The 14,364-nt window shown below is 39.0% G+C and overlaps 1 protein-coding gene across 6 annotated transcripts in view; it reads right to left on the bottom strand.

The window, feature by feature from the left end:
- Positions 1-2,714: 2,714 nt before the first annotated feature.
- Positions 2,715-14,364, bottom strand: part of LOC132887734 (uncharacterized) — a 67,218-nt gene continuing 55,568 nt past the window's right edge. For 4 of the 6 annotated variants that reach the window (XM_060923288.1, XM_060923293.1, XM_060923289.1 and 1 more), the window contains 25 exons: positions 14,271-14,359; positions 13,988-14,186; positions 13,784-13,897; positions 13,524-13,637; positions 13,301-13,389; positions 10,927-11,119; positions 10,736-10,849; positions 10,505-10,603; positions 10,284-10,372; positions 9,909-10,107; positions 9,718-9,831; positions 9,520-9,594; positions 9,274-9,362; positions 7,665-7,863; positions 7,474-7,587; positions 7,303-7,377; positions 7,063-7,151; positions 6,671-6,869; positions 6,481-6,594; positions 6,280-6,357; positions 4,329-4,429; positions 3,935-4,133; positions 3,744-3,857; positions 3,534-3,620; positions 2,715-3,381 (listed from right to left, as the gene is read on the bottom strand). In XM_060923288.1, coding sequence (XP_060779271.1) covers positions 3,283-3,381; positions 3,534-3,620; positions 3,744-3,857; positions 3,935-4,133; positions 4,329-4,429; positions 6,280-6,357; positions 6,481-6,594; positions 6,671-6,869; positions 7,063-7,151; positions 7,303-7,377; positions 7,474-7,587; positions 7,665-7,863; positions 9,274-9,362; positions 9,520-9,594; positions 9,718-9,831; positions 9,909-10,107; positions 10,284-10,372; positions 10,505-10,603; positions 10,736-10,849; positions 10,927-11,119; positions 13,301-13,389; positions 13,524-13,637; positions 13,784-13,897; positions 13,988-14,186; positions 14,271-14,359 — 3,045 coding nt within the window. In that variant the 3' untranslated portion in view covers positions 2,715-3,282. The remainder of the gene's footprint in view (positions 3,382-3,533; positions 3,621-3,743; positions 3,858-3,934; positions 4,134-4,328; positions 4,430-6,279; positions 6,358-6,480; positions 6,595-6,670; positions 6,870-7,062; positions 7,152-7,302; positions 7,378-7,473; positions 7,588-7,664; positions 7,864-9,273; positions 9,363-9,519; positions 9,595-9,717; positions 9,832-9,908; positions 10,108-10,283; positions 10,373-10,504; positions 10,604-10,735; positions 10,850-10,926; positions 11,120-13,300; positions 13,390-13,523; positions 13,638-13,783; positions 13,898-13,987; positions 14,187-14,270; positions 14,360-14,364) is intronic. The other 2 variants (XM_060923290.1, XM_060923291.1) reach the window with 2 other exon arrangements.

Raw genomic sequence — 14,364 nt, 5'->3', positions numbered from 1 at the left:
GGGGGGTATTTTCAGCCGTTTTGACTTTACTCTTTCATACCATCCAGATTTCAAAAACCTGAAGCCAGATGCCCTGTCTAGGTAGTTCCTTTCTGCTAACCAAGAGATCATTGAAAGGCCTGTCATTCAAGCATCTTGGATTGTGGTGCCAATTCACTGGGGAATTGAGACAATGTTCAGACATGCTCTACAACAGGAACCAGACCCTGGAACAGGTCCTGCTGGACTCCTGTACATCCCTCGAGCGATGCAATCCCAAGTTTGTCAGTGGGGGCACTCTTCCTACTTTACTGCTCCCTTTTGGGTCTCAAAGAACCTTGGAGTTTCTGAAGAGATGGTTTTGGTGGCCAGACATTGAAAAGGATGTTAAGGATATTACTTTTCTGGTGGTGTGCTTAATGTGCATCCAGAGCAAGAATCCCTGCCAATGTCTCCAAGGGATGCTGCACCCTCTTCCCATTCCAAGTCACCCCTGATCTCATCTGTCTCTTGAATTTATCACTGGCCTGCCTGAATCAGAAGGTAATACTGTTATTCTGATTGTGCTTGACACATTTTCCAAGGCTTGTCAGTTTATTCCTTTACATACACTATATTCTGCCCTTGAGACTGCCAAACTAACATTTAATTATATGTTCTGAGTGTTTGGCCTTCCCCAGGATATTGTGTCTGACTGAGGTCCCCAGTTTTCCACTCAGGTATAGTGGGCATTCTGTAAACTTAACGGGGTTACTGCCAGTTTCTCCTCTGGTGTCAACCCCCAATCTAATGGGCAGATGGAGAGGGCCAATCAAGAACTTGAGGCCACCCTGAGAAGTCTGGCATTGGACAATTCCTCATCATGGAGCTCTTGGCTGAGTATGCCCCTATAACACACTCCAGTCATTTGCTACCAAGATGTCTCCATTCCAATGCCAGTTTGGATTCCAGCCACCTCTGTTCCCCGAACAGGAGGAGGACATTGGAGTGCCTTCAGTTCTTCACTTCATGAGACACTGCACAAGGACCTGGAAAAAGGTTTGTCAGTCACTGCTGCAAACCTCCAAGGCAAACCAGTCTCAGGCCAATTGATGTTGGAGGCCAGTCCTATATTTTCGCCCTGGTCAGAGGGTTTGGTTGTCCTCAAGGGATCTCCCATTGTGTGTTGAGTCCCAGAAGCTTGCCCTTGATATATAGATCCTTTTAAGGTGGTGCATAGAATCCACCCGGTCCCCTCCAACTCCAGTTGCCCCGTTCACTAAGCATCAACCCCACCTTTCATGTCTCCCTGCTGCGACCTGTGCTCTTATACCTCTTGCCCCTCTCCAAAAGTTCCTCCTCTCCCCAAATCATCAATGGCCAGCCAGTCTTCACAGTAATCTGGTTGTTGGACTCCTCCTGGCTACAGGGTGGGATTCAGTATCTGGTGGACTGGGAGGGCTATGGTCCTGAAGAATGTTCATGGGTCCAATCCTGGGACATTCTGGACAAATATCTCCTCAGGGACTACCACCATCTACATCCTGACTGTCCAAGGAAAGGCAGAAAGTCCTAGATGAGGGTATCCTGTCATGAGTTGGACATTTTTTGGCCTCTAGAGGCCTCCAGGGACTCTTTTTGGCCTCTACAGGCCTCCAGGGACTCTTTTTGACTTTTAATTTGCTTGACCAACCATGTGTCTTGAATTTTGTTTGCCATTTGCTCCTGATTCCACCTCTCATTCTGTCTGCTTTTTTGCTTTTTTTCCACTCCCACCTGTTACTCATTTATGTGATTATTTATCCTGTGTATTTATACCTGGTTCTCTGTTGTTGTCTTCAGTGGGTCTTTGTGTTTTCTGATGAGATTATTGAGTCTTATTTTTTCCCCCTCTCAGTTGAGTTCTCATTTTTTCTGCCTGTTCTATGGATTACTGTTTTGGTTTTGTCCCTTTGGATTGTTGTGGTCTCTTTGCCTGAACCCTGTACTGACTTTGGACTGTTTTCTGCTTCTTGTTTGGATTTTCCCTTGAATTTATGCTGCCCTGTTTAAGGATTTTTGTGTTTGTGGAATTTTTGGGTTTTGTTTGTGTTTGGATCCTCTGAGCATTTTACTTGTTATTAAATCTAACTTTGGAATTTTACCTCTGTGTTTGGGTCCACTTCATTTGTCTTGTGGTCAACTCGCTAGGTTTGTAATCCACTAGCCTGGGTTCAATATAGGCCAGTGTATTATACTGCAAGTAGTAGTAAGTAAGTACTGATTAGCTCCTTAATGGCTGATGTTAGAAGTGTCATTTACATCGTCTCTGAGAAACAGAGAAGCGTGTTCAATAGCCACTGAGCTGCAGATTTTTATTTATTTAGCAATTCATCTAATGAATTGATTATAATATTTTATGTACAGCAGTATGCAATGAAATGAAAACAAAATGGCAAGCCAATGTCATTATCAGACTACGGGCTGGCTGCTGTTCAGCTAAATCAAACAGTTCATGCATTAAAAAAGCTGACACTGAGTATGTGCAGAGCAGCTCAGTCTACACATATTGTATTGAATATTGTGAAGAAATTCACAGGTTGTCCTCATCTTAAAACTACATGTAAGTATGAGTCGAAAAAAGCTGAATTATTCTAACACAGTTGTCTTTAATATTGACACAAAATGTGTAAACTATAGTGTGAACATAATTTGTAATTTATCTACACATTCCTTCTAAGAGTGCATATGCACTGAGAGAAAACCAAGACACTGAATGAAGCTTCAGATTCCCATTCTTTTTATTGAGAATTAACAGAGAAATTTAGCAGTAAATCAGTTTAACAAATTAAAATTTCAGCACAGATTAAGCAGTGAGCCAGAAGGAAAAAGGCCTTGCAAATATGGAAGCTTTTTTCACCATACTACCCAAAAAGGGACTCTTTAATCTAAAACAGGACTAAGTATCAGTTATCCAAAGTGTGCCCCTTAGCATATACGACAAGTACAGGTAAAGATACCGTATCTTTCCTAAATTCCCCCTTTGATTCTCTCTAATGGAGGATCATAATGCAAGCTTAAACACATCAAAGCCTTTCCAATGTAGACTGTTGGCCTGGCAAGCTACCCTTCAACAAAAATCAGGCCAGAAGTTCATTTGTAGCTTCTGGAGGTCTTATCACTTCATTCTGCATTTTGGCATAGACAAATGTTATGTTTTCATCTCCATTGGCTAATAAGAGAAGTATCCAAGCAGGCCATGCAGCAAACTTGTAGATTATGAATTGAAAAGAAAGAAAGAAATACATATACGTGATGATTTCTATATTCCCATTCAATGGGGCTTCAAAGCGTATCCTTTGCTTCTGGAGGGATACACCCTTTGAACAATGCAGTCATGTCTTCTTTAATCCCTCCTGATATTTCACCCAAATACTGAAGTGCCTGGAGAGAGCACGTATTCGGGAAAAAAATATATATAAAATAAATATCACAATTTTTTTTGCATGTTATGATAGAGTAAATTAGTTGACTCTAAAGATATTTTTCTGACATTTTGGTGCTTTCCTGTTCATTTTATGTACTATTTAACTTACTGGTTGAATGATTGGAGGTAAAGTGCATATAGCCCCTGGTATTGTGAGATTCTGAAGTTCTATAAAGAATGAAGAAGTACTCCAGCCCTGAAAACAAAATTAAAATATTTAGAAAGTTCTTTAAATTGATCTTCAACAGAAAAACAAATGAAAGAAAACCATATGATCAGTTTGCAGCTATATCATTAATAGTACAAAACTTAAACATACTTGTATAAAAGTACATGTGAATTGGGAAACATCTCCGAGAACAAAAAGTGTTGAAACTTTCTCTGGAGGAATGCGGTGCTTGAACACACAATGCTTTACACTGTTCACATAGACCTGCAAAAAGAGGCGAAATTAAGTTAATCTTGTTATTTTTTTTAACTCAATGTCTACAAACTATCCTAAAAACACACCTCATAATCCTCAGTATTGATGACTACAATAATCTGGAATTCTTCTCCCCCACTGAAGGGTGGATCAGGTGCAGTTTCCTCCGTCTCCCAGTTTCCATTTCTGAAGCTGTTCAGGGCCGTATATTTACCAATTACAGGCTTGTAGTGGAAAGCGATGTCATCACCATCAGCCGGCCCCGTTTTGAAATTTATTTCAAATCTGTGAAGAAAACCAGACATGTTTTCAATTATCTGTGTCCAAACAGTGTATTTAAATGTTGTAATCTACAGTTTGTAAGCCAAAAAAAAAAACATGCATGTGTTCACTCTAATTTTTAATCTTCACGCTTCTGTGGTCATAGTACATATACGTGATGATTTCTATATTCCCATTCAATGGGGCTTCAAAGCGTACCCTTTGCCATCTGGAGGGATAGACCCTTTGAACAGTACAGCCATGTCTTCTTTAATCCCTCCTGGTATTTCACCCAAATACTGAAGTGCCTGGAGAGAGTACTTATTCGGAAAAAAAAAAAAAAAATATATATATATATATATATATATATATATATATATAAAATACAGTCAGGTCCATAAATATTTGGACAGAGGCAGCATTTTTCTAATTTTGGTACTGTACATTACCACAATGAATTGTGAACAAAACAATTCAGATGCAGTTGAAGTTCAGACTTTCAGCTTTAATTCAGTGGGTTGAACAAAATGATTGCATAAAAATGTGAGGAACTAAAGCATTTTTTTAAACACAATCCCTTCATTTCAGGGGCTCAAAAATAATTGGACAAATTAAATAATTGTAAATAAAATGTTCATTTCTAATACTTGGTTGAAAACCCTTTGTTAGCAATGACTGCCTGAAGTTTTGAACTCATGGACATCACCAGATGCCGTGTTTCCTCCTTTTTAATGCTCTGCCAGGCCTTTACTGCAGCGGTTTTCAGTTGCTGTTTGTTTGTGGGCCTTTCTGTCTGAAGTTTAGTCTTTAACAAGTGAAATGCATGCTCAATTGGGTTGAGATCAGGTGACTGACTTGGCCATTCAAGAATATTCCACTTCTTTGCTTTAATAAACTCCTGGGTTGCTTTGGCTTCATGTTTTGGGTCATTGTCCATCTGTATTATGAAACGCTGACCAATCAGTTTGGCTGGATTTGAGCACACAGTATGTCTCTGAATACCTCAGAATTCATCCAGCTGCTTCTGTCCTGTGTCACATCATCAATAAACACTAGTGACCCAGTGCCACTGGCAGCCATGCATGCCCAAGCCATCACACTGCCTCCACCGTGTTTTACAGATGATGTGGTATGCTTTGGCTCATGAGCTGTACCACGCCTTCGCCATACTTTTTTCTTGCCATCATTCTGGTAGAGGTTGATCTTGGTTTCATCTGTCCAAAGAATGTTCTTCCAGAACTGTGCTGGCTTTTTTAGATGTTTTTTAGCCAAGTCCAATCTAGCCTTTTTATTCTTGAGGCTTATGAGTGGCTTGCACCGTGCAGTGAACCCTCTGTATTTACTTTCATGCAGTCTTCTCTTTATGGTAGATTTGGATATTGATATGCCTACCTCCTGGAGAGTGTTGTTCACTTGGTTGGCTGTTGTGAAGGGGTTTCTCTTCACCATGGAAATTATTCTGTGATCATTCACTACTGTTGTCTTCTGTGAGTGTCCAGGTCTTTTGGCATTGATGAGTTCACCAGTGCTTTCTTTCTTTCTTTCTTTCTTTCTTTCTTTCTTTCTTTCTTTCTCAGGATGTACCAAACTGTAGATTTTGCCACTCCTAATATTGTAGCAATTTCATGGATGGGTTTTTTCTGTTTTCGCAGCTTAAGGATGGCTTGCTTCACCTGCATGGAGAGCTCCTTTGACCGCATGTTTTCTTCACAGCAAAATCTTCCAAATGCAAGCACCACACCTCAAATCAACTCCAGGCCTTTTATCTGCTTAATTGAGAATGACATAATGAAGGAATTTCCCACACCTGCCCATGAAATAGCCTTTGAGTCAATTGTCCAATTACTTTTGGGCCCTTTAAAAACAGGGTGACACATGTTAAGGAGCTGAAACTCCTAAACCCTTCATCCAATTTTAATGTGGATACCCTCAAATGAAAGCTGAAAGTCTGGACTTTATGTCCATTATATAACTATAACTTAAATATGTTTCAGTAAACAGGTAAAAAAAAACTAAATTTGTGTCAGTGTCCAAATATATATGGACCTAACTGTAAATATCACAATTTTTTTTTTTTTGCATGTTATGATGGAGTAAATTAGTTGACTCTAAAGAAATATTTCTGACATTTTGGTGCTTTCCTGTTCATTTTATGTACTATTTAACTTACTGGTTGAATGACTGGTGGTAAAAATATACACCCTGTGGGTTTCTGAAGTTCTATAAAGTATGAAGAAGTACTCCAGCCCTGAAAACAAAATTAAAATATTTAGAAAGTTCTTTAAATTGATCTTCAACAGAAAAACAAATGAAAGAAAACCATATGATCAGTTTGCAACTATATCATTAATAGTACAAAACTTAAACATACTTGTATAAAAGTACATATGAATTGGGAAACATCTCCGTGAAGAGCAAGTGTTGAAACTTTCTCTGGAGGAATGCGGTGCTTGAACACACAATGCTTTACACTGTTCACATAGACCTGCAAAAAGAGGCGAAATTAAGTTAATATTGTTTTTTTTTTTACTCAATGTCTACAAACTATCCTAAAAACACACCTCATAATCCTCAGTATTGATGACTACAATAATCTGGAATTCTTCTCCAACGCTGAAGGGTGGATCAGGTGCAGTTTCCTCCGTCTCCCAGTTTCCATTTCTGAAGCTGTTCAGGGCCGTATATTTACCAATTACAGGCTTGTAGTGGAAAGCGATGTCATCACCATCAGCCGGCCCCGTTTTGAAATTTATTTCAAATCTGTGAAGAAAAACAAACGTTTTCAATTATCTGTGTCCAAACAGTGTATTTAAATGTTGTAATCTACAGTATGTAAGCCAAAAAAAAAAAAATGCACGTTTTCACTCTAATTTTTAATCTTCACGCTTCTGTGGTCATAGTACATATACGTGATGATTTCTATATTCCCATTCAATGGGGCTTCAAAGCGTACCCTTTGCCGTCTGGAGGGATAGACCCTTTGAACAGTACAGCCATGTCTTCTTTAATCCCTCCTGGTATTTCACCCAAATACTGAAGTGCCTGGAGAGAGCACGTATTCCGAAAAATATATATATAAAATAAATATCACAATTTTTTTTGCATGTTATGATGGAGTAAATTAGTTGACTCTAAAGATATTTTTCTGACATTTTGGTGTTTCCCTGTTCATTTTATTTACTATTTAACTTACTGGTTGAATGAGTGGAGGTAAAATGCATATTGTGGGTTTCTGAAGTTCTATAAAGTATGAAGAAGTACTCCAGCCCTGAAAACAAAATTAAAATATTTAGAAAAACAAATGAAAGAAAACCATATGATCAGTTTGCAACTATATCATTAATAGTACAAAATTTAAACATACTTGTATAAAAGTACATATGAATTGGGAAACATCTCCATGAAGAGCAAGTGTTGAAACTTTCTCTGGAGGAATGCGGTGCTTGAACACACAATGCTTTACACTGTTCACATAGACCTGCAAAAAGAGGCGAAATTAAGTTAATATTGTTATTTTTTTTAACTCAATGTCTACAAACTATCCTAAAAACACACCTCATAATCCTCAGTATTGATGACTACAATAATCTGGAATTCTTCTCCAACGCTGAAGGGTGGATCAGGTGCAGTTTCCTCCGTCTCCCAGCTTCCATTTCTGAAGCTGTTCAGGGCCGTATATTTACCAATGACAGGCTTGTAGTGGAAAGCGATGTCATCACCATCAGCCGGCCCCGTTTTGAAATTTATTTCAAATCTGTGAAGAAAAACAAACATGTTTTCAATTATCTGTGTCCAAACAGTGTATTTAAATGTTGTAATCTACAGTATGTAAGCCAAAAAAAAAAAAACATGCACGTTTTCACTCTAATTTTTAATCTTCACGCTTCTGTGGTCATAGTACATATACGTGATGATCAGGGCTTTGAACCGGTTCAAGGAACGAAAACCGGGAACTTTTTCTATTTCACATGGAACAGAAACGAAACCAGAAACTTTATTATTTTTTATGTTCCGGAACAGCGGCGGCACGGTGGTGTAGTGGTTAGCGCTGTCGCCTCACAGCAAGAAGGTCCTGGGTTCGAGTCCCGGGGCCGGCGAGGGCCTTTCTGTGTGGAGTTTGCATGTTGTCCGCGTGGCTTTCCTCCGGGTGCTCCGGTTTCCCCCAAAGACATGCAGGTTAGGTTAACTGGTGACTCTAAATTGACTGTAGGTGTGAATGTGAGTGTGAATGGTTGTCTGTGTCTATGTGTCAGCCCTGTGATGACCTGGCGACTTGTCCAGGGTGTACCCCGCCTTTCGCCCGTAGTCAGCTGGGATAGGCTCCAGCTTGCCTGCGACCCTGTAGAAGGATAAAGCGGCTAGAGATAATGAGATGAGATGTTCCGGAACAGAAACGCTTATTAAAAATAATGGTAACCGGTTAATACCGGTTTTTATTTCGTTCCTCAAAGTTTCCGTAGCCTACAAATAAAAAAGTCATTCTTCTCCTGCGCAAGTTTCCATGACCCGCTGGGGTTCACTTCCTGTGTGACGTTCGCTGACTGAATGGAGAGAGCGGGAGGGTGGACTACTATTACGTCTCCACATCTTAAATAAGAGGTAAATATTGCAGTCTATCGTTATTCAAAAACGTCAATTTCAAACACGATATCAATATATTTGGCCACGTTAATGAGAGGCTCGCGAACATTAAATGACGTTAACCTCTGTTAGCCTATCAATGCATAGGGCCTGACTAGCCTTTGGTAACACACTAAACAAATTATCTTTCATTTTTGGCACTTTTTCTGTTTGTATAGATGGGAAGACATACTGAGAATCCAAATCGCCAACATTTGAAATAATAATTGTTTTGAATTATTTCTTGTCTTATTTAATGAAGGTTGTAATAGAATTAGCCTACATTTGGCTTAAGCTGGATGAGACAGAGACATAATTTTATAGCCATTTGTTAAACAGCTGACAGGGAACGTAATTAACCGTTCCGGGAACGAAATTTTTTTTGTTCTAACCGGTTCGGGAACGTCTATTTAATGGTGGAACCCAAAACCGGAAACGTTAAAATTCCGTTTCTGTTCGGAACGAACCAATAGGAAAAAAAATTCTGGTTCAAAGCCCTGGTGATGATTTCTATATTCCCATTCAATGGGGCTTCAAAGCATACCCTTTGCCGTCTGGAGGGATAGACCCTTTGAACAGTACAGCCATGTCTTCTTTAATCCCTCCTGGTATTTCACCCAAATACTGAAGTGCCTGGAGAGAGCACGTATTCGGAAAAAATATATATATAAAATAAATATCACAATTTTTTTTTTTTTGCATGTTATGATGGAGTAAATTAGTTGACTCTAAAGATATTTTTCTGACATTTTGGTGCTTTCCTGTTCATTTTATGTACTATTTAACTTACTGGTTGAATGATTGGAGGAAAAATGCATGTTGTGGGTTTCTGAAGTCCTATAAAGTATGAAGAAGTACTCCAGCCCTGAAAACAAAATTAAAATATTTAGAAAGTTCTTTAAATTGATCTTCAACAGAAAAACAAATGAAAGAAAACCATATGATCAGTTTGCAACTATATCATTAAAAGTACAAAACTTAAACATACTTGTATAAAAGTACATGTGAATTGGGAAACATCTCCGAGAACAAAAAGTGTTGAAACTTTCTCTGGAGGAATGCGGTGCTTGAACACACAATGCTTTACACTGTTCACATAGACCTGCAAAAAGAGGCGAAATTAAGTTAATATTGTTATTTTTTTTAACTCAATGTCTACAAACTATCCTAAAAACACACCTCATAATCCTCAGTATTGATGACTACAATAATCTGGAATTCTTCTCCAACGCTGAAGGGTGGATCAGGTGCAGTTTCCTCCGTCTCCCAGCTTCTGTTTCTGAAGCTGTTCAGGGCCGTATATTTACCAATTACAGGCTTGTAGTGGAAAGCGATGTCATCACCATCAGCCGGCCCCGTTTTGAAATTTATTTCAAATCTGTGAAGAAAAACAAACATGTTTTCAATTATCTGTGTCCAAACAGTGTATTTAAATGTTGTAATCTACAGTATGTAAGCCAAAAAAAAAAAAAACATGCATGTGTTCACGCTTCTGTGGTCATCGGACAAATATGTGATTTCTATATTCCCATTCAATGGGGCTTCAAAGCGTACCCTTTGCCATCTGGAGGGATAGACCCTTTGAACAATACAGCCATGTCTTCTTTAATCCCTCCTGGTATTTCACCCAAATAGCCAATTTCCTGGAGAGAGCACATATTAGAAAAAAAAATAAATAAAATTGCATGTTATTGTAGGGTAAGTTGGTTGACGCTAAATATATTTTCGTGACATTTTGAAGTTTTCATGTTCATCTTATGTACTGTTTATCTTACTTGGCTGCCAACTGGAGGTGGAATAACTGGACCTGTGGTTACACTCTCTGGGGTTGCTATTTTCTGAAGTTCCGTAAAGAATGAACTAGCATTCTGGATCTGAAGACAAAATTAAAATATTTAGCAAGTTCTTTCAGTAGAGCTTTGACAAAGGTGGAAAAAAAAAAGAATGAAAACCATATGGTATGATTAGTTTGCAACTGTCATTAATAGTACAAAACTTAAACATACATATATAAAACCACATATGAGTTGGGAAACGTCTCCACGAATGATAAGTGTTGAAACTTTCTCTAGAGGAATGCGGTGCTTGAACACACAATGCTTTACATTGTTCACATAGACCTGCAAAAAGATGCAAAATGCAGTTAATGCTGTTCTTTTATTTAAATGAATGTCTGCAAATAATCATAAAAACACACCTCATAAGCCTCAGAATTTATGGCTACAATAATTTGGAAGGCTTTTCCCCTGGTGAAGGGTGTATCAGGTGCAGTTTCCTCCGTCTCCCAGCTTCCATTTCTGAAGCTGTTCAGGGCCGTATAATTACCAATTATAGGCTTGTAGTGGAAAGCGATGTCATCAGCAAGCCCCGTTTTGAAATTTATTTCAAAGCTGTGAACAAAAACAAAAGTATATAACACATATTTTTGCTCATGATGTTTATAATATTGTAGTATGTATTCAGTGCCTTGCATAAATATTTACCCCTTGGACATTTCCAAATGTTATGATCTTACAACCTGCAGTTGACGTGGATTTAATTGAGGTAAATCTACACAAAATAGTCCATAATATTGAAATGGGGCAAAAACTCTATAGAGTTTGCCAGATTACTTGCAAATAAAAATATAATTGTTTTGTGGAATGCATAATTCTTCACCCCTGTTGCTGTGAAACCCCTAAATTAATAATGCTGCAACGTGTTGCCTTCAGAAGTGTCATAATTAGATGAATTGAGTCCACATATTGGCAAGTAAAGTTTCAGGTGTTCTCTTTTTTAATACGCCTGTTTCTGGATAGTACGGTAGGAAAATACCCAGATAAAACCACATTCTGAAGACCAAGGGGCTGTCAAATCAATATTGGGACAAGGTTCTCGAAAAGTAGCAATGAGAATTTGGCTATAGAACATCTCATCTCATTATCTCTAGCCGCTTCATCCTTCTACAGGGTTGCAGGCAAGCTGGAGCCTATCCCAGCTGACTACGGGCGAAAGGCGGGGTACACCCTGGACAAGTCACCAGGTCATCACAGGGCTGACACATAGACACAGACAACCATTCACACCTACGGTCAATTTAGAGTCGCCAGTTAACCCAACCTGCATGTCTTTGGGGGAAACCGGAGCACCCGGAGGAAACCCACGCGGACACGGGGAGAACATGCAAACTCCACACAGAAAGGCCCTCGCCGGCCCCGGGGCTCGAACCCAGGACCTTCTTGCTGTGAGGCGACAGCGCTAACCACTACACCACCGTGCCGCCCGGCTATAGAACAAGTATTCCAAAACGTTTAAAATCCTACTATAGTCCATCAAATCCATGAATGAAAATGGAAAGAATGTGGCAGAATTGTGACTCTGCCCAAAGGTGCTGTCACCAACAAGTCAGTGATTCTGGAAGGAGGGCATAAATCTGAGAAAGAATGGCGATACCAAGAGTAATTCTGAAGGAGATAGAGAGATCCACAGCTCAGACAGGAGGAGCTGTTCATATGACCAGAATCATCCAGCCACTTCACAAAACAGGGCTTTATAAATAAAAGGAACGATCAAAGCCATATGAGTTTGCCAAAATGCATATTGTAGACTGAATTAACATCTGGAAAATGGTTCTCTGGAAAGATGAGACCAAAATGTAAAATTTTGGTCTTGACACAATGCACAGTGTTTGACAGAAATCCATCAGTGCTCATCCCAGTAAGAACAACACTGCCACATTGAAGCACGGTGGTGGTATGATCATATTCTGTTGATGCTTTACATTAGCCTTAACTGTGAAACTGTTCAGGAATAAGGGTGTGATGTATGAAGCCAAGTACAGGGCAATCCTAGAAGAAAACCTATTCCAGAATGAAAGAAACTTTGAGAGTGTGGTAGATTGTAACAACCTTAAGAACAATGCCAAAACTACACTAGGTGGATGAAAACCGAGCAGCTGAATGTAGTAAAACAGTCCAGTTAAAGTGCAGGTGTCAATCTGATTGAGAATCTGACTCTCTATCCAAATTCACAGAACTTGAGCAATTTTGTAAAGTGGAAGAGGCAAACATATTACAAGCAGATGGGGGAAATTATTTGCTAATTGCCAAGTTTTACATGAAGTTGGTTTGTCTTGAGGACTTTAGGATGACATGGACATGTTGCAGGTGCCATGGCCAGTCACTACCATGAATAATTCTCAGCTGAGGGCTCAAACTCTGAAAAACCCACTGGCACAAATGTGATATATACTGTATATCTGAAAAGACTTGCATGTGCAATTTCTGATGAAAGAGGTTCTAACAAGTCCAGAAACAGGGGGTAATTCTGGTAATTAATGTTAATACTAATCTGCAACCAATAAATGTCTGCTTATTTGAATAAATTACCATTTGTGTTGCAATGGAAAGTATTTTGAATAGTCTAGAAATATACTGAGAAAGTACTTAAAATACAGTAAGTCCATTTCGACTTTAGGTGGTAACACAATCAGAAAACTTGAGAAAGTGCAGTGGGAGAGAATACATCAGTAAGAAAATGTACCGGTAGATGCTGATTTCTGCCACTGAATACCATAGGGTGAGACAGCATACCTTTCTGCATCTGCCTCAACTGTGCCTTGGAAGAATAAAGCCCTGTCTTGATGCATCTCTCTGGGAAATTGAGCCACATATGGAAGTGCCTGGTGACAAAATAAGTGAAGTTCACAATCAGACACTGATCATTCTTAGAAGAAATTACATACATACACATATATATATATATATATATATATATATATATATATATATATATATATATATATATTATTCTTACAGGGTTAATGACTGGACGTGAAATCTCTAAGGGTGTAGATGTCAAACTCGAGGTTATGGTCTGTGTGCTTGGGATTTTCTTTAGTTCCTTATAGGATAAAGTAGTACTCCAGCTCTGAGGAGAAAATAAAGATATCAAGCATGTTGGTGAAAGGCAGCTTGAACAGGAAATGTGAGTAACTATTTAAAGAAAAAAGAATTAATTAATGAATGTAATCAGATTGCAGAAAACCAATAATTACAACAAGCTTGTAAACGTACAGCAATAAAACCACAGAGGAGGAGGGAAACTTTTCCACCAACGTGAACTGTAGAAACTTTCTCGAGAGGAATGCGGTGCTTGAATGTGCAATGTTTAAAGCCGTTCACATAGACCTGCAGAAAGAAGATTTATTTGATTATCGATTCCAATATTCCTGTGATTACAATGATCTTCTGTAACTTATTAGAAAGAAATAAACACACCTCATAGCCCTGAGAATTGATGACGATGAGAATTATGAAGGCTCCTCCACTGGTGAAGGGTTTAACAGGTGCGTCTATCTGCAGCTCCCAGCTTCCGTTTCTGAAGCTGTTCAGGGCAGTAATACTACCAATGCGAGGATTGTAGTGAAAAGCGATGTCATCACCATCAGATGGCCCCGTTTTGAAATTTATCGAAAAGCTGTGAAGAGAAACAAAGGTATTGCAGATATCTCCATCAGAAATCCTTCACTCTTCTGGACTACAAAGGGCTTTAATAGCATACCGATTATTATCTTCAGGAGCAATCCCTTGGAAAACGAAAGCTATGTCTTGTTTTAGCCATCCTGGGATTGCAGCCACATATGGAAGTGCCTTGG

This window comes from Neoarius graeffei, chromosome 6 (assembly GCF_027579695.1).
Source record: "Neoarius graeffei isolate fNeoGra1 chromosome 6, fNeoGra1.pri, whole genome shotgun sequence".
NCBI classification, from domain to species: domain Eukaryota; kingdom Metazoa; phylum Chordata; class Actinopteri; order Siluriformes; family Ariidae; genus Neoarius; species Neoarius graeffei.
The sequence above is the reverse complement of the archived record's forward strand: the minus strand, read 5'-3'. Positions and strand labels throughout refer to the sequence as shown.